The sequence below is a fragment of the Aedes aegypti genome, chromosome 2, assembly GCF_002204515.2.
Source record: "Aedes aegypti strain LVP_AGWG chromosome 2, AaegL5.0 Primary Assembly, whole genome shotgun sequence".
Taxonomy (NCBI): domain Eukaryota; kingdom Metazoa; phylum Arthropoda; class Insecta; order Diptera; family Culicidae; genus Aedes; species Aedes aegypti.
The window spans coordinates 241,280,772-241,308,488 of record NC_035108.1 but is presented as its reverse complement, the minus strand read 5'-3'; the positions used below and the strand labels follow the sequence as shown (position 1 = coordinate 241,308,488).

The 27,717-nt window shown below is 38.9% G+C and overlaps 1 protein-coding gene across 4 annotated transcripts in view; it reads left to right on the top strand.

Annotated features, from left to right (window-relative positions):
• Positions 1–27,182, top strand: part of LOC5571149 (tudor domain-containing protein 5) — a 42,088-nt gene extending 14,906 nt beyond the window's left edge. For 2 of the 4 annotated variants that reach the window (XR_002500452.1, XR_002500451.1), the window contains exons 3-4: positions 4,848–5,771; positions 5,844–6,097. Coding sequence is in view for 2 of the 4 variants with exons in the window: in XM_021844591.1 (XP_021700283.1) it covers positions 5,442–5,771; positions 5,844–5,966; positions 26,326–26,375; positions 26,444–26,966 (1,026 nt within the window). In the remaining 2 variants the exon portion in view is untranslated. Of the gene's footprint in view, positions 1–4,847; positions 5,772–5,843; positions 6,098–26,325; positions 26,376–26,443 lie in introns of those variants that run through there. The other 2 variants (XM_021844592.1, XM_021844591.1) reach the window with 2 other exon arrangements.
• The last annotated feature ends 535 nt before the right edge of the window (positions 27,183–27,717 follow it).

Genomic DNA, 27,717 nt, shown 5'->3' with positions numbered 1-27,717 from the left:
GTATTCCAAAAATTTAGTAATTTCTTGTTCATGCGCATCAGTTTTCCAAAACTCCCACCAGAATTTCGTATCTCACACCGTATGCTTGAATTTGAATCGAATAGCAGCGCAACTATCGCGCTTCTAAATTTGCTCACCCGATGCTTTCCGAAAGCAGCGCTGTCTTTTTGCTACCCCAGTTAGCAGCGCCCGGTACGGATCAGCGTAATGATACTGCGCTATGTAATTTAGTTTAGTCGCGCACCGTTACGGTTGCTCTAAGGGATGAAAAAAAAAATCAACTCCAATTTTTCAAAGTTTTCCGTTGAGTATCAACAGCAGCAAAAGAGAGACCAGCCATTCTCTTGACGGCTACTTTGGCTACAGAAAATATTTTCTATAATTTTCTAACAGTATTCGTCCATATTAATCAAAATATGCTATTTTTGCCAGAAACCCAAAATGGGGTGTTAAGGGATTTAAGGAAAATTGAATAAAATTATGATGTTCTTAGTATGAAATAAACAAAAAATATTAAAGAAAAGGTCCTTAAAGCACCGTAATAAATGTCAAACAAAAACTAACTTAATCCGTATCCGAAGCAGGAAATGGCTCACTGTCATCCGATTCGACGATCGGTACGGCAACTTCGTCTGGCATTTCTGCGTCGAGGGACCACCGGATGTGTGGATGGTTGCGTTTTCGAACGGCCGTGTACTCGATTAGTAGTTTTACAAACCTCAACCTGGCTAGAAGTTTCATGCGATGGGTTTTGAATGTCTGCTGATGATGCTGTTGTTTGTTTCCTCGGACGACCTCGACGTTTACGTTGAAAGTCTATATTAGACGCTACAGACTGTGAAGATTCACGCGCAGTGTCGTTCGTTGATTAAATACCTATATGGGATGGCCCGGGTTGAGGAGAAAGTTCTTGTTGACTACCCAGAAGATCTTCTCGGCTCACACTCTTTCCTGGTGCGACGTTCAATTTCTTTTTTCGACTGCTAGTGTTTTGTGTAGAAAAACGGACAGTTCTCAAATAATTAATTAGTGTATCGTTTATGGAGTCTTCATTCACTGTTGTGCTGCATGATCCTGGGGGCAGTCTAGCATACACAACAGATGGGTCGAATGGAAATATACCACATTTTCAAAAACCAGAAATGCGTCGAGTTGGATGGCAAAAAAATGAAATGGATATCATACTTTTCGCAAATTTCAACCGCTTTTACCGACACGTGCGCCGCTAAGTTATCGCCACTAATGTATTTTTTGCCTGTTTAAATATAATAGAATTGAATATATTGCTCAAATAATTGAAATTATGTTTTTAGAATACCTTTACTGCCGTGAATCGCAAGTCAGTCCCATCTGTAAAAAGTAGGCATTGAGAAAATGGGCGGTGAAGTTTCCACACTTGTTTTCCATACAAATATCAAAAAAAATCCAGAGAACAGAACATGTTAAAATCTTAATGAAACTTTCGCAATTTGCTTTTCACTACGATATCTATCTGAGAAATATATAAAAATGATCGAAATACGGTTCATTTTAGTGTTACACTGTGCGGAAATCTGTAGTGAGACTGATATGCGATTACTTTTCATTATGGGACAATTTGACTTGCTGTTTTTCCTACTCTTTCCGAACGAATATTATTATCTCATTAGGGCACCTGAAAGAGCATCGGAAGATATGTTGAAAACTGGACTCAACTCAATTTTGACGAAAATGCAGATGGGACTGACTTGCGATTCACGGCAGTTCAAGTCTTCGAAGATTCGGAACGATGATAGTTTCTAGCCAATCATTAAACGAAACGCTATCGAACCAATTACTTTTTGAACGGTTGTACAATAGAGGTAATAAACTATAGAGGAAGAATGTCGCTGGCGTCACTGCAGGAACATCTTTTGCTGGCGGAGATAGGCAGGGCTATAAATGTCAACGCGAAAAAGTATGCAGTTTGACACTTATGTACCCGACATGTTTCTGAGCGAGAACAAAGGGAACAGCAGCGACATTCGTCCTCTATAGTTTTCTATCTCTATTGGTTGTACCGAGCCTCCTTGGGGCCACCTACAACCCAAGTGTTGTACAAATGAGAGGCTTTGTAAACAACGTAAGGCGGCAATAAATGATCAGCAGCGCTAGCAGCAAACATGACTGATGTTGATGTTTTTGTTGTATTCATGACGCGTTCAGTATATTTATGTCTTTGTTTAGAAGTTCTTCGGCAAACGACTTTCTTCAAACCGGGATCATCTGTGAAATTGGTTTCGTCGTAGTTGAAAATGTTTTGAGCCGGAACATCGACTAATTCATTTTTGATATTCTCAAAAAAAGTTTTCAAACAATCGTAGCCAACAGCTGCTCTTGATCGCTTGATATTGTTTGCGATACGGTATGACAAGTCTTTGTGCCGATTTACAAACCCACGGACATAGTCGATAACTGGTGTGTTATTGATGAACTGAGAAATTACAATTTGATTGTTTTTCAAATAATCGGCGATAATCTTTTGAATTTCTTTCTTTTCGAATGGATAACCCCAGTCAGTACATGTAACAAGCCGTCTTGCTAGGAGCTTTTCCAATTCAGGAAAAATCGCTGATATCGGCCAGGAATGTTCGCCGGTGTTTGGTTTGACTATTCTTCGGTTCAAAGCAGTCTTACCGATGCCGATCGTTTTACAGGCCTCAACTTGCGTCATTCCCTTCCGAACAGCTTCAAGTGCACGTTGTAGCTGTTTTTTGTCAACTCTGTTTCTTTGTTGTGTTCCAGGCTTTTTCTTCCAAACTCGCGGCATCTGATAAAAACAATAAATATGATTGAAACCAGTGTTGCTCAGACTCATTACCCCGAAAATAACATTTTCCGAACTACGAAGCCACGAACTACTACAACCATGCTCTATCCTCCTAAGATAGAAAAGAAGATGGTTAAGCTTGAGTAGTGCACACAAAATCGATCAATTTTGATCCCAGAGAGCCACAATTAAAGTTTCGGTGAAATGAGATGAGTGAGTGAGTGAGTGCGAATCATTTCACCGAAACTTGAATTGCGGCCCACCGAGATCGAAACTGTCGGATCCCATGTGCAACACTCAAGCCCAACCACCTCCCCCTCCATCTCAAAAAAAGTTGAAATTTAGCGTGACATAATTTGTGTACCATCCCTTAGGATCGATGCTGCGATTTGTCAAAGTCCCTTAACACCCCATGGGTTCTTAACACCCCATTTTATGTTAGAAAGTTGTGTTAGAAAAGCGTTGTGTTTGGATGGGCATCTATTTCTTCCGAAAGAGGTGCAACTTTGCGAAAAAGGACCACGTGATTATTGAGCTGAAATCGAATTCAGGTTAACTTCTGCGTTCATGAGTCCTCTCATGGCGTAGGGGTAACGCGCCCTAACTAGAGATCAGGGAGTCGTGAGTTCGATTCTCACTGAGAAGACGTGTAACTTTTTCGCAAATCTTCACATCAATTTGTCCATCTAATCCAATTGCAAATTATATGTAATATTTAGCTTTTCGGTAGTTGTTAAACTTCCACTCGGCTGGTTAGCCGTAAACCACGATTCATAATTAAAAACAAGCAAAAATTAAAGTTGCATATCTAAGAGACTAGGGATTAACCTTTCGTAAATCTGGAATGTATTGTTTTTATTACTATTTAAAATACCTGAAGAGTTTTGACTTCGTGATGTTGTCTTATGTAGAGAGAACGAAATTTTTCGAATTTTACCATTTTTGTCAAGTGTCAAATAAAATCTCAAACAAAAATTTATGTGAAACGTCCTTGATACAATGTACTTGAACTCACCGCGGCGAAAGATTTTGATAAAAACAATTTTTACTAGTTATATTTCAACATGCAATTTGATTGTTAGGAAAAGTATTACGATTTTCATTATCAAAGTCGTGCCCATACTTTCTGGGACACCCTATATAAACACTTGTGGATACTTCTTCTTCTTCATTCTGGCGTAACGTCCCAACTGGGACAAAGCCTGCTTCTCAGATAAGTGTTCTTATGAGCTCTTCCACAGGGATCCACAGAGAGCTTTCTTTGCCGATTGACCATTTTTTGCATGTGTATATCGTGTGGCAGGTACAAAGATACTCTATGCCCTGGGAATCGAGAAAATTTCCTTTACGAAAAGATCCTCGACCAGTGGGATTCGACCCACGACCCTCAGCGGATAGGTACTTATTATCGCCGGATAAAATAACTTGATATTTGATTTTTGTCTATGGAGCAACGCACTGTGGGTCGTTCTAATTACAATTCTTAGACGATACTTGAAAGTGAAACTGGGATCGAATCTAAAGGTATCCATATGATTTTTTTTTAATAGTTGCCGCTTAATCCTTGTCAGTTATGATTTTGCAAAATTATCAAAAAGATATTACCAAAAATACTTATTCTAAGGAAATACATGAAAAAACTGTTCATTGACTGGAAATTTGTCAATAATTAAAATTTATATTCGAAAAATTCTTCCAATATTAACACAAATTAATTTACCAGATTGACCACTTTTGGATGTGTTTATCGTATGGCTAGCATTTTCGTGTTCTATACCCTGTGAAGTCAATAAAATTTCCTTTTACGAAAAGATCCTCGATCGACGGGATTCGAAGTGACGATTCTCAGCTTGGTCTTGCTGAATAGCTGAGCGTTTACGGCCCTTCTGAACTTTCAAAAAGTCGGAAAAAATGCGGCTATTCTCAAGAAATTGAGAGATTCACAGTTCCATAATCCGAGTTTCCAATCGTTTAGTCCATTTTCAATGATTGGTTGTTACGGCCTGATTTTTTTATGTAATGAAAGGATCCATAAATATGTAATATATTTCTTCCACAGACCACCTGCAGAATATAGCTCAGACTATAGAAAAGGTAATGGTCAATCCTACAATCGGTCAGGAACTAGCAATGGATTCTGGAAACCTCCATCCAGTTACATTCGTCAGACTAACAGTGATCACTATGACGAACATCGCGAAGAATCTCGAAAGGTGTACAACAGGGAGTTCGATTTTGCGGATACAGCTGCCCAAGATGAAGACGACTTTGGAAGTTCGGATGAGGATATGCCCAAGTTCGTTCTGACGCAGGATAAAAAGCTGACCCAGGTGCAAGATTCCCTACAAACAATGACCATCACAGCATCCCCTCAAAAGTCGTCCAAGGTCCAGTCTAGCGATGCCATTCCGGATGACGCGGTGCTGGCGTTGATCAATTGCTTGGAGATTCCAGAAGGCGCCATGAATCTGACTGATACGATTAAAACGCAACAAATTGCTCCTGATATCGTTCCGAAGAAGTCGGTGCAAATTTTCGTAACGGAAGTGCACAATCCGAATCGCTTTTGGTACCACATGGGCGAGAATGCCAACAAAATCGATGAACTGATGAACGAGATCGATGCATACTATGGCCACCTGGAGCGGGAAGAATGGTGTGTCAAGCCGTCCAGTGTGGCCGTCGGTTTGTACTGCGTGGCCAAATTTCCGGCATGTGGCATCGGGGGAAAATAGTCAGCGATTTGGCGCACAACAGGGTCAAGGTGTTCTACATTGACTACGGAACCGTTTCCGAGTCGGAGCTGAAGGACGTCAAGTTCATGGCCAAGTGCTTCTCCAGTATGCCGGCGCAGGCCATGCGGGCGTCGTTGGCGTATGTGAAGCCAGTCGGCCATCGGTGGACGCGGGACGCTTGCTGGTCGCTGCTTTCGCTCGTCTACGAGAAGATCCTGTTCGCTTATGTGGTGGACATCAACAAGGAGGTGCGTATCTCTTCGGCAACTGAATACGCATGAGTCATTCGCAATTTCATATTTTTTTTTTTCATTTTATAGGAAAACTGTCTGGATGTGGTTCTGATCGATACCACCGGCAATAAGGACAGCATCATCAATCAACAGCTGTTCATCAAGGGCCATGGCATTTGGGAGGATGACGTGCCATACAAGGAGAAGAGCGTAAGTTGAATACTTTCTTCCGGATATTAATGTGATAATTGAGCGGTGATGCTCGAGGCCGTGCTTAGCGCGGATCGTCGAACGACTGTGGCCGTTGTTTGTAAGATTTAAATGTTTCATTTTACACACGATTCAGCTGAAGCATTCGTTTCAAAAGAGTTTGAAAGAAGTCCTTGCTAAACGAAATTTTAGAGTTCAACCCGAACTAGATCGGGGGTTAGTAAATTTAATCAGTTCGTAAAACGAAATTTTGCTTTTTGGAGTCTACTTGTAAGAAATATTTTTTTTATTATTCATTGCGCTTCGTACCTTCGTGCTGTGCTTACACAAATTCTCTCTGCTGTAAGAGCTCAAGGCAGCATTTTGGGACCAAAATTATACAATATTTTTTCATTTGACTTTGGTGAGTTACTTCAGGGATGTCAAATCTTTGTTTACGAATGACACAGGCCTCACCGCCAAAGGCCTGTGTGTCATCTGTAGTAGATTGCAAAAAAGTTTGAATATTTTTTCATCATACTTGCAAAAATGGAAGATTTCTCCTTATGGTTCTAAAACTCAACTAATAATGTTCCCTCATAAATAAAAAGCTTACCTTACCTTACCAGTCAGGCTAAGGCCTGGGTGGCCTCTGCTGTACGTAGGAGACGTCTCCATTCGACTCGGTCCATGGCTGCCCGTTGCCAGCCACGCATTCTGCGAAGGGTCCGCAGATCGTCCTCAACTTGATCGACCCATCTTGCTCGCTGCGCACCACGTCGTCTTGTGCCGGTCGGATTGTTTTCGAGAACCATTTTCACCGGGTTGGTATCCGACATTCTGGTGACATGCCCGGCCCACCGCAGCCTCCCAATTTTTGCGAGGTGGACAATGGTTGGTTCTCCCAGCAGCTGGTGCAATTCATGGTTCATCCGCCTTCTCCACGTTCCGTCTTCCATCTGCACTCCGCCGTAGATGGTCCGCAACACCTTCCGTTCGAAAACACCAAGGGCGCGTTGATCCTCTGCACGTAGGGTCCATGTTTCGTGCCCATAGAGGAGTACCGGTCTAATCAGCGTCTTGTAGATGGTCAACTTCGTGCGATGGCGAACTTTGCTCGATCGGAGCGTTCTGCGGAGTCCAAAGTAGGCACGATTTCCAGCAACGATGCGTCTCTGGATTTCTCTGCTGGTGTCGTTGTCGGCGGTCACCAGTGAGCCCAAACGAATTCTTCGACAACCTCGATTTCATCACCCTCAATATAAACTCGAGGTGGGGGGCGTGCCGTGTCTTCTCTTGAGCCCCTCGCTATCATGTACTTCGTCTTTGACACATTGATGTTCAGTCCGATTCGCCTAGCTTCAGCCCTTAGTCGGATGTACGTATCCGCCATCGTCTCAAAGTTCCGTGCTACGATATCAATGTCGTCGGCGAAACCAAGTAACTGAACGGACTTTCTGAAAATCGTGCCACTCGTGTCTATCCCCGCTCTTCTTATCACACCCTCTAAAGCAATGTTGAACAGTAAACACGAAAGGCCATCACCTTGCCGTAACCCTCTGCGAGATTCGAAGGGACTCGAGAGTGTCCCTGATACTCGGACTACGCACATCACTCGCTCCATCGTCGCCTTGATCAATCTTATCAGTTTGTCCGGGAAACCGTATTCGTGCATAATCTGCCATAGCTGTTCTCGATCGATTGTATCATAGGCCGATTTAAAATCGATGAATAAATGATGTGTGGGTACATTGTATTCGCGGCATTTCTGCAACACCTGGCGGATGGCGAATATCTGGTCCGTTGTTGCTCGTTCGCCCATAAATCCTGCCTGATATTGTCCAACGAATTCTCTAGCAATTGGTGATAGACGGCGGCATAGAATTTGGGAGAGTACCTTGTAGGCGGCGCTCAAAATTGTGATCGCACGATAATTGGCGCAATCCAACTTGTCGCCCTTTTTGTAGATGGGACACACGACACCTTCCATCCACTCCTCCGGCAATACTTCCTCCTCCCAAATCTTGGAAATAACCCAGTGCAGCGCTCTTGCCAGTGCATCACCACCGTATTTTAGCAACTCGCTAGGAAGTTGGTCCACTCCAGCGGCTTTGTTGTTTTTCAACCGTCTAATCTCCGTTTCTACCTCTTGGAGATCTGGAGGCGGAAGTCTTTCGTCGTCCGCGCGTGCATAAATAAAAAGCTCTTAATTTTAAATCATCAATTAGATATGTTGAACATGAAGTTAAGTATCTAGGGCTCATGATAGATAAAAATTGACGTTGAATGTCAAATGTAACAATATGTAAAATGTATTTATCCGCTTATTAACTCCTCTACCTTCATTTTTAACCACTAAAAAATATTCAAATCGCGGTAACTTTTTTGTTTCTCGATATTTTGGCACCGTTTTTTCACAAGACCTCAAAAAAACTCTTCAAGATTGAGAATCCGTGTCAATACTAATCATTGGTGATCTAGTTTTTAAGATATTTCGGCCATTTTGTTTACCAAAGACTACTCTGAAAAAATCATACAAATCGGTTGGGTATTCTTTGAGAAATCTGAAAATTACGATATGAGGTTTTCTAGAGCTTTCAAGGTCTTTATTTGTCCAGTGTGGTACCAGAAACATAAACGCCCATTACTCAAAGACGGCTGCACCAAATTGCTTCATTTTTTTCACAACATACTCGCATTAATGTATCATTCCGAAGAGTGTATATCCGAATACGATAAAAATTCTGTAGCCTGAGATATTTACGTGGGTTATGTCTACGCGTCGGTCCCCCAAGAAATTTTGGAATATCTGCGAATCCAGATGAACAATTATCAATATCGACACATATTCTCAAACTAGAAGAGTATTTTGAAAGCTTGTTGAAAAAATGGTGCAAAAGACGGGGTTGGTGGTCTGATGGCTACCGCTTCTGCTTCATAAGCAGAAGTTTATGGGTTCAATCCCAGGCCCGTCCTTTTCCTCGGTCGTCCGATAGATTTAGCTCACGGTTTCGCGTGTGTTTTCGTCGCTGGAGGTTTTTTTTGTTTTTTCCTGTTTTGGAGCGTCTTGCTGGGTAGTGCTTCGTAAAGCCCAAGCAGGACGGTTTTTACATTCAGAAATGGAATAGTGAAAAGTGAAAAATGAAAAAGTGATTTGTTTGATTTGTGTCCTCAGTACTGTTGGTTTTTGGCTGCCCTAAGTTCACCGAACCATCCGGAAGTGACAGGCAGCACATAAATTTAGAGAATCAATCCGGTGAGTTTGTTTCCAGTATGATACTTTTTCTTTTGTGAGCCTTCCGGATCGTTTTTGTCCGCGTCGTGGACTTCTGATCGTTTCTTGAACGGAAAATGTTATTTTCGGAGTTTGATAATTATGTTCAGATAGCGCATTCTGTCCGGGCGGGTGTTACGCAACTAACAATCGGTTGTGGATGCTTTTTTAACCGTTCGATGACCCTGGAGGGATCGATTCTGCTTTTCGTATAATTTTGAGCAGAAAAACCGACTGTGTTATCCTAGGGTGTTTAGTTCGAACGCGCTTCTTTCGTTTTTCGATTATCTAAAAATACAGTACCACCCAGTACAGTTTTTCAATGGGCACAGTACAGTTTTTCAATAGGCGTGATTTTTTTTTACGCGTATCGTTATTTTATACAATCCGATGACCCTGGAGGGATCGGTTTTGCTTTTTACTGGTTATTGAGCAAAAATATTACTGCACAATCGACAAGCATTTCGCGAAATACTATTTATACTATAAATAAGCTATTGTTTTCTCTTTTAATTGCCGGCATTCAAAAGATTAATTTGAAAACGCTTAAACAACAAATATTTATGGTCTATCGCCAGCTTTCTAGGTGAATCCTGACAATATACCTTCCCCAACCTCCAACTCCGTAGCACTTATGAGGGTGTCGCTGAGTCGGTGGCCTCTCATTAAGTAAGTGCTACATCAACATTTCCTTCCCCTATCCCAAGTTACGGTAAAGATGGGCGTGGCCGGGAATAGCGATATTCATGCTTTTTAATATTCTTGTTTATGATTTGAACAAGGTATACTCCCCTGCCTTGTTCTTGAAAGTAGTCAGGATGAGATTATTAAAAAGAAACACGAATGTTGCTAGTATCTAATCTACGAAGTATACCCGTAACTACGCTAACGCTAACGCTAATCCCAGGCCCGTCCTTTTCCTCCTACTTTGTAGTTGTATATCTCTCACTTGCTTCTGTCTTCCATTCTAAATCTATCACACTCAAACTATTCGTTCATAGCAACGCTAGAACCAGAGACAGACAAGAAACCGTTTCCCTAACGCTTCCATTCTTCCACGCGCATGCCTTTCCTTACGCCTGATACATAGGCAGTCTGCTAACCACAAAAGCAAACCTCTCTCCCATGCCTTTCCCCAGAGTCTATGAATGGAGAGTTGCGCAAAGAGAACTGGCAACACGTTCCCCAATCACAAATCATTTAATTATTCTGGTCACCTATTTTATTGTGTGCGCTTTCCCGTGACATCACTCAAATGCACTTTAATTCGAATGTTTTTTTACAAAGTCGCAAAGAACAAAATTAAAATTGAGCTCTGGTTTTTGTAATTATAAAGTACACGGAGAAATCAGACTACCCAAAAAATAAGTTCTTTTTACTCAAATTTGGGTAAACTGCATTTGGTTTTAACCCACGGTTGGGTTGTTTTGCCTCTCTCGCAACAGCAATGTTGTCAAAAACAGAGAGAGACGCACCGACCCAGTGTTGAAGTTCAATGGAATAAGCCAAATTTGGATTCTTTCGAGTTTACCTAACGTTAAGTTGTTTTAAACCCATCCCGGAGACTTCGAAAGCTGACGCTGGGTAGATTTTTTTTTGCACTGAGTTGTTTGTTTTGCCGCTGTCAAATGGAAACAACCTAATGATAGGTATTTATCACGTTAACCCAAATTTGGGTTATCCCACGGAAGAGCGAATTGCGTCAAAAGAAGTCAAAGTTGGGTTGATTTGCGGCTCCGTGTAATAACAATGAAGTGTTTAGTAGCGAATTGCAACAACACATACGACAACAGCATGAACTCAAAAACTTTATCATTTTGGTTTCCGCACGACGAGCAACTAAAAAAACAGTGAATTTCTCTTAGTCGTTTGCTGCCCCTCTGGGAATTTACCGAAAACAGCCGCGTCTGTAGCGTAAATCTGGGTTGAATAACTATTATATAGTTTTCAAATTATCCAATTTTGTATTTAGTTTATTAAATTTAAGTTGCATTTCAACTATGAAACGGAGTTACAGTCGGAATTTCGTTCGTTGCACTATCTTTAGGTTGGTAAATTGAGCACCCGTTAGGTGGGCTATAGCTCACTTAAAACGAAGGCAAACGTCATTTTTTTGACATAAAGCTCGATTTATCAATGGACTATGCACGGGTTCACTATTTGACGTTTTTAGCGGTGCCGTGTATTTTTGTGACCATGGAAACCAGTGAATTCGGCACCGCTCAAACGTCAAATTAGTGAACTCGTGCATCGGTCCATGTTTGGTAGCCCTGAATTTCTATCATGCAACAAAAAGCGGGTTCATTCACAAATTATAGGCCTGCCTTTCCCCAATCCATACACTCCCGCATGAAACTGGCGTAGATGCAGTCGGACTCCACGGTCTACAGTGGGCTAGTATAGTGCAACATCATTTCCTCCCCCTACCCCACATTGGTCTGCATTCTGACGTGAACGGCGCCATTATCGGATCTAATTGCACGCGTTCACTTATTTTGACGTTTGAGCGGTTGCCTTGTGTTTTTAATGTGAACCATGGCAACACGTTGAATTACGGCCCGCTCAAAACGTCAATTCGTGAGACTCAAGCAATGGGTTCCATAGCTAAAAACAGAAGTATACCAAGCATGTCGTGACGCTTATTTTTTAGAATTTTTTTCAGCTTTGATAATAATCCGCTGGAATGTTCGCGACCAAAAACTTCTCCTTTCCAGAAGTTCGAGATCTATCGCGCTAAACATTATCAATCAGACTGATTTTTTCGAATCACGGCAGCGGCTTCGAACCTTAGATACCAGATACCGATAAAAGCGCTCGCACATCACTTCGTGTTTACTATAGTGTGCGTATCTCAGGGCGCCCTTCATAGCAACCCGTACGCCGTTATGGTCTCGTGTCGGACATTCGCTCTCTGCTAACCATGCCATTCGTCTCAATCCGAATAGGATTTCAATCCCGAAAACGCAATCAGACGATCTGTGCCGAGGAATACTATCATGATCGTGTCACGTGGCATGCATCATCATCGTTTTTCGTTTTTATAGCATGATCCGATTCAACGCTAGACACGCTAAACATTTACAAGTCAAAACTATCTGTTTAAATATGTTGCACGGAACCTATATCTACTACACAGCACTTATACACTGAGGGTGTCTGTTAGTCCCAAGTCATTCGGTTGGTTCCTTATGTAAATGCAGCTGATTTGGCGATACTGGAGTAGCATCCACGGGCGGCCAATCAAGCTTAAGCTCAAGCTCAAGCTTGTGAAAAAATGGTGCAAAAATATAGTAAAACAAAAACCGTCAAATAATTATGCTACCGGTAGACAAAATCGAAACTTTGTCTTAAAAAGAAGCTTTTGATCTTCAAACAAATTTTCAGGCCAGCTATGTTGTATGCTGTACCAATATGGACTAGCCGTTGTAATACTAGGACGAAAGTTCTGCAGTGGATTCAAGGTAAAATTTTGAAAATGATTCTGAAGCTCCCTCCCTGATAGGGTCAATAGGGGAAGTATGGTCCACCTAAGCAAAATGTCTTGAAAAGCATAGAAACACAACACAATTTAATCGTTCCATAAGTTAATTTGTAGTTCAAAATATTTCCCTTCATACCACAGTAGTATTTTGTAAAAAAGGTTACTTAGAATTTTCTTGTGAGCATTTTTGAAAAACATTATTTTGCGTGTGATTTTACTTTGTACGGGACGAAATGGTCGTCCCTACGAGGCAATATGAGCCACCATACTAAACCTTATTATTTTAATTAGAAAATCGTTTCCAAGAAATAATGTAGAAAAAGCATATTGTCATGAGAAGGTTTTGTACAAAAACTGGGTTGAAGTCTGATTTGAATCATGAAATTTTATGTTTTTTAGGGTTCTAAGAGCTTTATTTTTCAAACAAATAAGTTTTAATAAGTTTAACAAGTTCAAAATTATAGTTTTAATCAAACTCACGTGCGGTTATATAATATTGCAATCAAACTGCAAAAATGGCATGTATTGGTTGTATATTTTCGTGATAAGATAGCTTTGACTGACTATGACCATATTGCTTCGTTCTTACATGTTCGATATAAGTTCTGTTTTTATTGAAAATTTGTTTTAGAATCTATACAATTTCGTGCACATCATGCCTACAGATAGTGGAAGAATGAACTGCTGTGAAAAAAAGACAAAACTTTATGCAAATCTTATTTTTACATCACAAATTTTATAAGATTTTCGTAGTAGCATAAACATTTCAGATTTTTTATGAATATATGAAGCATAAAAATAAGATTTTTGCACGGTTTTCACGGTGGTGGCTAGTTGACGCATACTTTATGCAGTCCTAAGGTTATCGGAATACAAATCGGTTTTTAAGCTCAAATGAAGGGTGACCCGTAATGCCCCGTATGACCATGCTGCCCAGCCTTCTCCTATAGTACTAATGAGTTACATAGAATATCCAATGTTGAAACATTGGAACAAATGTCGAATAAAATAATAATAATTTTAGACCACAATCGTTGCATTCTCTATTGCCACGATAAATCCGTTATATATTCAGTAGGGCGGATCAAAATTTAAAAATGTTTGAGAATCCAATCTCCATATGTTCCTTACCATCATTACCACAAAAATAGTGTTCTGTGAAATTTTCAGCTTTCTAGGTGGTGATTTAAAGGTGGCCCAAAGACAATGTAGGTTTATATGGAAATTACTATGGAGATATTTTAAGATATGTTCCGAACACGCTAGTACTGTAATGTAAGTACAAACTTATCATCCCATAGTATAAACTCATTCTTCAAGCCATCATAAAGAAATTTGCTGCAGAGAGAAATTCAATTCGACGGATAGCAGAAGAGACATTCATGAGTTTGTTTGCTATTATTTAGCTTAATATGGAATTATAGCCCTGCAAACATGTACAAAAATTCCAAATAAAATTAGCTCAAAAGGGATTTGTTTCTTCAGCAATATCCTTCATTAAGGTTTGAAGAATGAGTTTTCAATATGGGATGATAAGTTTCTACTTACATTACAGTACTAACTTGTTTGGATTACTTCTTAAAATTTCTCCATATATATATTATTCAGGGTAAGTTAATTAAAAGCGTTTTTTTCTCTTACAATCAGGTAAAATGAACTCACTTGTGAAAATTCTGAACTGTAATATGTTGTTAGCAAAACGTTAATAGATGCTTGATTTTGTTTTACCAAATTAGGACGAAAGTGTTATCTAACACAGAAAACTTTTTTTACGAGGGGGAAATCTGCAAACAGAGAAGGTAACCCAGGGAGTGCGGGATGAGGCACCAACGACTACCCGCAAAACCAGCCTATCAGGGATTGAATCCTGAGAGAATTGAGAGAATCTCTCACGTATCGCTCTCTTTAACCAAAGACAAATTAAAGACCCGATGTCCCTTGCAGTTGCCCAAATTTTTATGGCTCATAAGGTAATCTAGAATGCCGTTCAAAGTGTACAGCGATCAGTCAAACTTGGGTACCTTTTGCACTACCGAGGGACCAAATGCAGTACTAGAAGTGGTACCCAATCTGAGCCCGAGTGCGACGGACCTGCTTTAACTATCATAACTTGCTGCACATTTTGAGACTGTTTATCGTATAGGTACTGCTACAACTTTGATCAGATTGGGGATAGTAGTGCATGATAAAACCCCTCTAAACATGCTCCAAGCCTGGGGGACACTTTTGCTATTGGAAGTTCGTGGATTGTTTATCGTGCCAGTAAAGAAAAACACCTATCCCCAACGGTAAACAAGGAGAAAAATGGATTTTATCATCGCTCTCTCTTTGGGGCTCTCGCTCGCTGCTTCCATTTATCAGACTTGTTACACCTTGCGATACAATGACGATCGTGGACCGCAACAGATGGAATGTTTTTCTTTGCTTGCTTTGATCGTGCTTCATACTCAAATGTGAGCGAATTCTGCAATGCTTGCAGCCCATGCACTGTACACACCAAAATTTTATTGCTGTAAACCAGCAAACTTTTGCTGTTTTTTTTTGTACTGTAAATTCAGCAATCGATCCTGCAAAATGAAATTTGCTGGATGTTTCAGCAAAGCGAATTCGCATAAAAATGACAGCTGTTTTTCTGACCATCCAGCAAATTGTTTTTCATTTTGCTGGATGATCAGTAATTGAGAATCTGCAAATTTGTGCTGCTTTCCAGCAATTGAAAATTATACCCGTTTGTAAAAATAGTTGATTTTTATGACCCTCATAAATTATAAGGCAATAGGTTTTTACATATTTAATACACTTTTATTTCAACAAAATAATCTACCACTTATAAAACAAACAAAAGAAAACTCATGCTGTGCGCTTCTGAGGAAGATGTTAGAGCCATATCATCTTTCGCCTTTCCAATTTTGTCGCCATCCTGTAATACAATCACAAATTGAAATTAAGCAATAATTACATGTTTTGTACTTACTGGATATTACTCAGAGTTGGATTATCCATCGGAAAACACAAAAAATTTGAAAAATCACGAATATTTAAATATTGACTTCATCGACAGCTCAAGACAGTCAGATTTCACGCGTGAAAAAATCTGATTTGTTTGCGAAGTTTTTCGTTTGACAGATCGAACAGATTTCTGGTTTACAGTAAAAACATGATTACTGATGTAAGTCCAGCAATTTTGTTTACTAATTTACGGCAATTTTTTAAATCTGTCAAATAAATTACTGAAAATCAGCAAATTTGAAAACGTTGACAATTGGGTCCTAAAATTTTTAATGAAATCTTATTTTATTTAATAACACGAAAAAGTATGTTACTCTAACTACTTTAGCAATTTTTCCCGCTCAAATAATGGCTATATCATATTGAAACTTTAATTTAAAAATTGGATCCATAAATGTACCTTGACACTTGAGATCATGTTTGACGTTCGCTTAGTCGACAAAAACACCACAGGGGTTTTAGTTCGACCACTGGGGTTGTTCCTATCTGACATTTCGTAAGGGACACGGAAAACAAAATACACCCAAAATTTGAGTTTAAGCCAAAGGATGTGACAAAATCTAAAAAAATGGTTTTTTGGGCTTAAACCAACGGAAAACATTAGAAAAATTGAGTAAACATGTGGTTTTTGACCTAAACTTAAGCGTTTGGCACTAAAATTGGGACAGGGCTTTTAGGACCCTATTATGCAGCAAGTGATATTGCTGAATTTCCAGCAAAACAAATCAAAAAGTGCTGTATATCAGCAAAACTAAGCATTGCTGAAATGGTTTTCAGCAAATTATATTGCTGAAACATGGATAGAACATTTGGTGTAGAAAATTTGTAGTATACTTGAGCAAATCTTTTTGATTTGCTCAAGTGGTGTACAGTACAAACAGTGCAACCCTTGCCTCAGACCCTTATATCCCCACAACCACCTTACGGTATTTCTTCGGGGAGGGGGCGTGTAACACGTGTTGCAGAAGTAGCCTAGGCAAACTGCTTCTCCTAGCCGACTTAAACAATGTTACAAGAGATCAGCCTCGGCAGGGCTAATACTCTGCAGCCAACTCTTGGTCGGCGCGCCATAGGCGCTGCAATTCGAACATAATGTGAGTGACAGCCGTAGTTACTGCATTCCAGCACTCGGCGTCCGCAACACATTCTCTCTGTTATATTGTTGGGGGACGTGTCCCCTTCGAATGTAGCGAGCATGCGAACCTCCACAACAATGAAACGGGGGCAATCGAACACGACATGCTCCGTTGTTTCCTCCACAACAAGCACAATTGGGGCACGCAGGAGATTCTGAGTGCCCGAACCTATGCAGGTACTGTCCTATAGCGACCATGTTCTGACAGAAACTGCGTCAGGAGGAAGTTCACTTCCCCATGGTTTCTTTCATACCAATCTGACACATTTGGTATTAGCCGATGGGTCCATCTACCCTTAGTGGAATTATCCCATTCCTACTGCCAACTTCTGAAACGTTGCCTCTTTACACGTGCTATAGCCGTAGATTGCCTTTTTACAAGCATATTCAACGTGGCTAGCGAAGCTGAGCTTGTCATCGATCATTACCCCAAGATGCCTAAGGGATCGCTTGGACTCTATGATGCAATCAGCTACCGAGATAAGCGCCCGTTGCTCGGACTTGCGGGTGTTGACCACCACCACATGCAGTCTTGTGACGGGCCAGTCCTAGTTTCCTAGACTACATTCATTCCTCAACTTATGGAAATAGAGTGCGCTTGGCTGTCAACTCTACTTCCTCCAACGATTCGCCCATAGACCCACTAGGGTCGACGAAGCCAACAACCTTAACACCCGTCGGAAGGGGCAGCCTCAGTACGTCATCGTACATCGCATTCCATAACCAGCGGGTCCAGGATTGAACCTTCAGGTACTCCCGTAGTAATTCGAACGCTTTTTCGGCCCCTCTTCTGTATCATACAGTAGAATCCTACCATTAAAATAGTTTTCTAGAAGATGACACAACTACACCGACACCTTGATGCGGGTAAAGCGCGTGGGCTATCGCTTCCCAGCTTGCGCTTTTGAACGCATTCTTTGTGGGCTTCGTGGCCGAGCGGTTAGTGTCGGCAGGCAGTGAGCGCAATCGTGTGATGGGGTGTGTGTTCGATTCCCGCTTCAGCCATCGAAACTTTTCGTCAAAAAATGTTTCATGGCTGTGCCACTGGAGCATGCTTGTCCGTTGTCTAGTGTTAATTTACAGTCTGTGCAACTAAATGGCTGAAGACGGTGTCCGTGTCTTTTTTTTTACATCCAGAGTGACAACCGCGCAAGAAACGGATGCCGCTCTTTTTATGCTCGATTGCCATCTCAGCTGTCTGAACGACCGTCTACACGGAAAAAATTCTGTGGTAAAAATAACTATTTTAGCTGACTAGCCCATTCTTAAAACTACCATGGAAATTCAGACCAATTTACTATGTTTACGGTACACCCCACCGCATTACTGGTACATTTTGACAGAAATAATTTACAACAATCGGATTCCAATTACAGACATGGTAAAAATCAAGCGCATTCCTGGTCTGCTGAAATTTGGCCCGGTGCGAGCCGCTTAAGTTATACCCCTTCCTAAAATGGTAGTTTTTACCGCACAATTTTTTTTGCGTGTAGATAGCGTACAAGAAGAAGAATCATAGGTCTATTACGCCGACGCACACTGTAGCCGTCGCTGGAAAAACGTGATCGAAATTGTTTTGACCTTGAAAACATGATTTTAGTACTATAGTGTCTTCGGGAAAGTTTTTCCATAAATAATCGCTATTTTATGAAAGTGTCAGTTTTGGTGATTAATCCACCTATAAGTGAGAACGAAATTTTATTTTTCGTATTTATGAATTTAAAAATAAACTTTATTCGGGAAAGTTGTAGGTAATATTAGAAGAAACAACTTTGGCTGAAGACACCGTATGCATATTTTTTTGATTTTCATGTACATTTGTGGAGTTTTTTGTGGAACAACCCTAAAAATCACTTTTTTCATCATAAACTTGGTTGGATGATTTTGTACAATTTTCAATTGTTCTAGTGTTATTTGTTACTTGCAAAAACACATAACTTTCCCCAAAAGAGCATATTTTATCTCTCATACTTTCGAGTTATTGAAGGTTTTATATAAAATTTTGCACCTTTTCGACACTAAAAATCATTTGGACGGCGCACATTTCCGCAGTCTGAAACATGTTAATTCAATGGTTTGAAACTAATACTATGAAATGCAGAGAAAGCCGTTTTTAGCCTGCTTTAGCCCTGACGGTCAAACGAAAGTCTGAAAAAATGTATACTTACATGCAGATATAATTTACACTTATTCACTAACCCCCTATGTTTGGCTTAACTTGAATATCTGGCATCACTATATCGAATTTTATGCAATCAAAATCAACAATGACATCAATCAACAACAGATCGGAATAATCTGTTCAGACAGGTTTACCAACAGACAAACAGACTAAATTATCATACACTCTTTTCATCGTCACTTTTCTAACGTTAGTTTCATTTATGAAGTAGGTGGTCAATTAGGGATTCCGGCTCCGACTGGAACACCCCTAAAAATCACTTTTTTCATCATAACTTGGTTGGATGATTTTGTAGCAATTTCAATTGTTCTAAGTGTTATTTGTTACTTGCAAAAAACACATAACTTTCTCCAAAAAGAGCATATTTTTATCTCTCATACTTTTCGAGTTATTGAAGGTTTTATATAAAATTTTGCACCTTTTCGACACTAAAAATCATTTGGACGCGCACATTTCCGCAGTCTGAAACACGTTAATTCAATGGTTGAAACTAATACTATGAAATGCCAGAGAAAGCCGTTTTTAGCCTGCTTTAGCCTGACGGTCAAAACGAAAGTCTGAAAAAATGTATACTTACATGCAGATATTAATTTACACTATTCACTACCCCCTATGTTGGCTTAACTTGAATATCTGGCATCACTATATCGAATTTTATGCAATCAAATCAACAATGACATCAATCAACAACAGATCGGAATAATCTGTTCAGACAGGTTTACCACAGACAAACAGACTAAATATCATACACTCTTTTCATCGTTCACTTTTCTAACGTTAGTTTCATTTATGAAGTAGGTGGTCAATTAGGGATTCCGGCTCCGACTACTTTTGCTGAATACCGATTCAACGGTACTACATCGATCAGAATCGGGTAGGGTTCATGGACAAAAGGTCGAAAGACAAAAACGTCGAAAGGGACAAAAGGTCGAAAGACAAAAAGTCGAAGGGACAAAAGGTCGAATATGATTTGCTTGGTGAGAAATTTTTCCTTCTTTGAAAAAAGATTTTCGACCTTTTGTCCCTTCTTTTTTGTTCTTCGACCTTTTTGTCCTTTCGACCTTTTGTCATAGATTCATCGGTAGTACTAGTAAAATACCGATAATGAAATTTTTTTCCCACTAAACCAATAAAAAATGTTATAGTTTTCGTTTGTTCATAAGAAATCCCTATATTTTAGTTTTATTCACAATTATAACATGTATGCATTTTACAATAAATAGTTGATAATTTTGTGGAGAATGAAAAAATATACAATTTGTTGAAATATTTTAGAATATTAGTAGTAGTTATCGTGTCATGTGATTTGCCATCACCAGAACCGCTTGATTGGATGATACGATTGGCGAAGGTTATTTATCAAGCATCATACAAAATAAAACAGCGGAATTACTGAAATCTTAAGATGATCATATTAAAGATCATGTAACAAAATTTGTTCATACATTTTTCTATGATAACATTTAGTTGAATTTGTTCATTTGTGGTGATCAAACCCCATGTATAAAAGGGACCATTAATAAATTACAACCTGCTTACACTGCTCATCTACACCTACTTGTCCCATTTTCTATGTAAACCTTATGAGCTGCGAGCCAAATATGCGTAGAACGGCAGTACACGAAGACGATTGTGGATTGTTTCTTCATAATTGTGTAAATATGTTTTAATGCGAGAAAATTGGTAAGTATGCAATTCAAAACTGTTTAATTGCTTTTTGGTTTATATGGAGAATCTAAAATCGAATGAATTGATTTTCTTAATTCGAGTATTTGATTCGATTTATTTTGTAGAAATCGATAAATGTTTCTTAATGAATTGATGGGAGAGAAACCAAATTTTTAATTAGTGAATTTGTTGTATCGAATATGAAAACTGATTTTATTGAAAGATGTTGGTGTCGACTGCTAATTCATTTGATCCCATCCCAAACTTCATAAATTTCAATTCAAATATATAGATGCAAAGGATTCGATTAAATCGATAAATAGATTCGACAGTTCAAATGTGAATCGATTCAGTAACATCGATGCTATGGGGAAAATTTGCTCAACGCTTTGTACACTGAATCTTTATACGAGGAAATGAGGTAATTTCTTTCTTGGTCTCTATTGGACAGTTGACCGAAGAGGCTCAAGAGGATGTAACAAGGATATTAAGAATTGCAGGGAGGATCTCCAGAATTGATACTTACTGTACTGACTAAGAATTATTACACTGTTTTTTGGCGACATCAAATCCTGTGATTACATCTATTAGAGCATTCCCGAGAAAAAAATGTTTCCTTATCAGGATGGGAAAATCTTTTGGTTAAAAAAGATAACGAACAAACCAGTGAAAGCGGAGCTAAAAATAATGATGATAATCTTAAACATTAATATTTACTGATTTATGGATTGCATATGAATTTTAAAGGAAAAAATAAATGTTTCATAGTTATATTATACATTTTAGTTTTTGCTGCGAGCTCCGAAAAATTCTCAAGAAAGGACTGAGACTTCCTGCAGAAAAAATAGCAATAAGTGTTTTTCTGCAAAAAATAAACAGCTAACGTTGGAAAGGTGAACGACGAAAAGTTTGTTGGATATGTTGTCTGTTTGTCTGTGATAAACTTGTCTGAATAGATTATTCCGACCTTTTGTTGATTGATTATATTGTTGACTTTATTGCATAAAATTCGATACAGTGATGCCAGATATTCAAGTTAAGCCAATATAGGGTGTAGTGAATAAGTGTAAATTATATCTGCATGTAAGTAAACATTTTTTTCAGACTTTCGTTTGACCGTCAGGCTAAAGCAGGCTAAAAACGGCTTTCTCTGCATTTCATAGTATTAGTTTCAAACCATTGGATGAACATGTTTCAGACTGCGGAAATGTGCGCGTCCAAATGATTTTTAGTGTCAAAAAGGTGCAAATTTTATATAAAACCTTCAATAACTCGAAAAGTATGAGAGATAAAAATATGCTCTTTTGGAGAAAGTTATGTGTTTTGCAAGTAACAAATAACACTAGAACAATTGAAAATTGTACAAAATCATCCAACCAAGTTATGATGAAAAAAGTGATTTTTAGGGGTGTTCCACAAAAAACTCCACAGATGTACATGAAAATCAAAAAATATGCACACGGTGTCTTCAGCAAAGTTGTTTCTTCTAATATTACCTACAACTTTCCCGAATAAAGTTTATTTTTTAAATTCATAAATACGAAAAATAAAATTTCGTTCTCACTTATAGGTGGATTAATCACCAAACTGAGACTTTCATAAAATAGCGATTATTTTATGGAAAAACTTTCCCGAAGACACTATAGTACTAAAATCATGTTTTCAAGGTCAAAACAATTTCGATCACGTTTTTTCAGCGACGGCTACAGTGTGCGACGGGTCGCCTGGTGGTTTCCCCGCCATTGGTAGTAGCAAAAATTTCTGTCGCTTCCATACATCCGGGAAGATTCCTTGCACTGTTGCATCGTGGGACTGAAAATGTCCGGATCCGCATTCACTGCCGCTTTTAAGGCAACATTCGGGATACCATCGGGTCACAGTGCCTTGTTCGACGCGAATGATTTCACGACCTCTGCCAGCTCTTCGTTTGTCACCGTGACGATGGTCTTCTCCTTCATGTGCCGCATATAACGCAGCAACGCGGGACGGCGACTTCTCTTGGGACGCTATCGTGCCTTTTATCTCAGCCATTACCACTCTGTAGGCGTCACCCCACGGACTCGATTTGGCACTCTGGCATAGACTATCAAAGCATGCCCGTTTTCGACTCTTGATTTCCTTTTTGAGAGCTAACGCTGCCTCTCTGAATACTGCACCGCGTTCTTCTATTTGTGCTTCTGTGCGTGCGCGTTGCATTCTTTCCAATCCCGAAGGCACATTGTTCGAAAATTTGCAATTGATTCGCACCAACAGTACACTGGCGGCCTGTTCTCTCTAGGAGGGGCCTTTCTCGGCATGGAAGCATCACAAGTTCGTGATATCACAGCAACTATCTCTTCGCCGTTTAGGTCCAGAGAGTTCCGTTCGCGCCTCAGGGCTTCAGTGAATACTTCGCCGTCAAAGCGTGCTGTTTTCCAATCTCAGGCTTGGGTCGAGTTGCATCGCGCTGCCTTCCGCCCGCCTGGTATTATACTATAGCGAATCGATTGATGATCACTATGAGTATAACCTTCATCAACGCGCCAGTTCATGGTTCATTTACGCGCTAGCCGTTCAAAGTTTGTATGGGATTTACTATGGGAAAACTTATTTTTGAAAAGAAAAATCGCTAGAGGTCGCCCATTGTCCTCTATAAAAATTCTGAACACAGATCTTAATAAGTAGGTATTTCCACGATGATAGTTATAATTAAATCAGGTTTTGAGGATCCCTCGACAATGCTTGACTCACTCAAACTGCCATAACTCAAACATTTTTCTCAATAACCCCTTTACAATACCATGGTTTTAAAAAGAGAAAACAGGAGCTTCATTCGCAAAAATCAAAATATTTGGCGGCCATGTTGAATTTGGCTGCCATATTGGATTTTATCTGAAAAACTGAATTTTCATGGTATTCGCAACCACCGATTTCAAAAGTTTTTGCATTATTGCACATTATTCCCAAGGCCATATCAAGGAAGACAAAAATGATTCAAAAAAACAAAAAAAAACCTTCAATTTTAGATATACTGTGTTGAGCAACACATTTGCAACTTTTTCGATTATCAATACAAAATGATCAACTTTGGTAAGCTATATCTCAGTTATTTATGGACCGATTTGAATGAAATTTTGGCAGAACATCAGACATAACTTGAATTTTAACATATATTTTTGAATGATTTTTCCAATCACAAGTTCAAAAGCAGTAACGGTTTGACTAAAGTGAATTTTTTGACGATTTTTAATAAATGACATAACTGAACATACTGAAGGAATAGCTTCGTGATATCTTCAGCAAAGTTATAGATTTTAACGAGATGAACAAGTTTTCTGAAGACAGTTGTTGTATAGGGCTATCAGGTTTTAAGAAAAATAGTTTTGATTTTTTCGTCGAAAATTACACTTTAGTCAAACCGTTATTACTTATAAACTCGTGATTGAAAAAATTGTTCAAAAACATATGTTAATATTCAAGTTATATCTGATGTTCTGTGAAAATTTCATTCTAATCGGTCCATAAATAACTGAGATTCAGCCATACCAAAGATGGTAATTTTGTGTGGAAAATCGAAAAAGTTGCAAATGTTTTGTCCAATACTGTACATGGGACAAGTAGGCGTAGTTCAGAATAGTCGATCAAAGTCGTTGGAAAGAAAGAGTTAGTAATTCCTAGAAAAATACATTTTGTAGTTGTTTTGGAATTCTGCCTTGAATAACTAAATGATGTTTTCTAGAATTCATCCAAATATTCCTTTGCAAAATAAATTGACCTGCGCCTTAGAAAAAAAAAATACTGAAGAAGTCGTTTATAGATTCCTTTAAAAAACGCTTTTTTGTTTCTGGAGTTCTTTCAGAGCAATTTTATCACAAGATTTTACAAGGATAAATGAAAGAAGTTTTTTTTTCATACGCCTCAAGCTAAAAAAATAAACCCATTTAATGAATCTAAACTAGAAGGTATTGGTTCCCGGACCTAAAAATCCCGAGATCGGGATTTTCATTTTAGAAATCCCGGGATCCTGGGATCCCGGGACAAACGCAACTTATGTAAAAAAAGTAGGTATAAAATGATCACAAAATTATTGAATTTTAATTTTTTGATAGCATTACTTTATTAGGTATCTCCTTTATCACCGGCATCAGAAGTTTTTATCGGCCGAATTATCTGAAACTCTGGAGTAAGACACACTTAACGGAGCATGCTGTTGCAAAATATGAATCCAGTTGTTTGAAAAAACTTCTGGCGATGTTAAGGTGACACGGGAGACCATGTTATTTTCCCTATCTTTTGTCTCATTCAAACAGTTATCATCAAAACTTTGCAGAAGCAAATCTCGAGTTTTAATTAACCAATTAAGCTGAAAATGTATTGGGTTGTTCACTACATATATAGAATTATAGTGTAGTGATACATTTTTCGCATCGATATATTGAGTGGTACTTGAGATTTGCTTCTTCAAAGGGATGGGATGATTATAATACCGTCCCGTGCGGCCTTAAGGGGGCACTTTTTTCGTTCAAAACCAAGAAAATTTACAGAAGAATGTGTTCACTGTACTCTATTCTCCAACCGAAACACAGTGAACACATTTTCGTCGAATATTGATGGTTTTGAACAGGAAAACTGCTTTTGAAATTTCGATGATGGTGTTGTACCTACGATAATCAAAAGACATTCATCTATCACATGATTGTTTATGAGTGCTATTATAAGATAGGTACCGTGGGCAAGTGGGTAATGGAAATCGTGTAGTTGAGATTCTTCGAATTCTAAAGAATTAGAATTGAAATAAATGAGGTCGTGTATATTTTTTAGCTTGACTCCCACCAAATATAAGCGGTATGCTGAAATTTCCCTGCTTTTCAAGTGAAAAGTTTGTCGTTTTGAACAAACAATTGAAAAACTTACAGTTCTATAACTCGATGGATTTTGCGGTCCCATCAAATTCCCATACATCATGCTCCCCATAAGTCGGTATTTCTATAACTCGATGTCTCCACTAATCGATGTCACGTGGGCGGAAAATTTCCCTCCATAACTCGATATCCATCTAAAAACGCTTTTTTATACAGGGAAACATGGACCATTTCTGGTTTGGTTTTTCACTGCCAGATGCCACTGCAAGATGTAATAAAAGTTGAAAACCTAAAAATAATAAAATATTTTTTCAGTAAATAAAAAGGATTTATTGAGCATTTTGAAATAAGTTTCCAAAGATATTTTTTCAAAATGCTATCAACAAAATAGTATTGTTTGCTTACAGAAGTTGTCATAGAAGTATTGGAAATATAGAAATTTGAACCTTTGATTTTAGAATTTTTGGTATCGGTATGATCTATAACTCGATCTATAACTCGATAATTCTATAAGTCGATGGTCCCTTGAATATCGAGTTATGGAGAGTCGACTGTAGTTATGGCAATAATCGATTATTACCTTGAATGTTTTATGCACAAAAATTTTACCAATATTTGCTATTATAAGGATTTTCAATGGATGAAAATACATACTTTTTACAGATGACGCACTTTAGCAATTTGGCCTCTTTCATATTAGAGTAATTCACATAAACTGATGGAAATTTATTCATTACAGCGTTGCATTTATTATATGTACTGGAAAGCTTCTAATCAAAATCTCTTTCAGACAGAAAATTTCCGCGAGCGTACGAAATCATTTTCGGAACTTTTTCCACGGTAAGTTATATGTTGTAACGAGTAACTTACTGCTATGTATTACTAACAATTTTATCATTTTTGAATAGATTCGACGAACTAGAGAATGGAACGTATCCAACGTTGTTGGATATCGCCGAGTACCTTTCAAAGGGATTCAACTTTCAACGATTTTACATGCAATCGCTGCAAGACGATAACGAGTTTTTGCAGCACATTCTCAATAGAACCCCGACCGTTGATCCTACCGACCTGATTGATGAAAACGCTACCCTATGTGGGAATTTTGCGGATCTCTACTCGGGGGACTTTGAAGATGTTTATGATTTTTACGAGGAACCATACCCGGAATACGTACCGGAAGTGATCGAATCGTTTGACGATGGCCCTACACAAGTAGCGTCTGATATGGAACAGATTGTACCCGAAGTGAAACCGAAGAAGCCCAAAAAGCAGGTGAGATTTATGGACCCAGAAAACCAAATTATTTCCTTCGACGCAACCATTCCGATTGTTGAAAACGGATTGAATCAAAATAGTGTTAAGACATCTCTTCCCGCTCAAAATCCTCAGCTGAACGGTTCACAGAAAACTAGCTTGAATACGTTATAAAAGTGACGATTGATATTTAGTATGTTTGTTTTACGCTTAGTTTTGTGTTCGTACTAATTTTAGCCTCATGAAATACTTTCAGTTTTTATGATTCTATTAACTTTAATTCTTTGTTGTCTCTCCCGATATTGATTCATCTGATAAAGCTTACTATGCATCATGTAACTAAGTTACAACAAATATAAAATAACGGTCCATACAATAACTGTCAAACGATCTCTATGTTAGAATTTATATCCATACATCCACCCCATAAAATTATAAAAAAAAATAAGAGATGTAGCACAGAGTAAGTCTAGAAAGAGTGTCATAGTTGGGTTTGGGCATAAGCCTTATTTTGATTCAAATGTTTTATTTCGTGTTTACGTAATTTAGTTTTAGGTTCGTTTAATGAGCACAGGCTATGTTAGCCTATACATCCAGGACGAATCTTTTTCGAACGCATCTTCTTTTGAGGCAGGGCCGACTTCCACCAATTATGCAACTTCGTATTTCAAGACTAACGCTATCGAGTGTCAGCGAGACTAGACGAACTCATACATCAACTCGAAAATATCCCCGTCGCAATCTCTACCGTGCATCAGCATGAACTTTGTTTTTGATGCTTTCACTATCAGAACTTTCTTGTTGCCTCATGTTTCAGGTAGGTATTCCCAAATGTTCAGATGGTTATGTTCATAACGGCAAAGGAAACAAACGACTGGATATGTGGGAAATCTTCTTCAGTTGTAAAATTCGGCTCTCTGTGTAA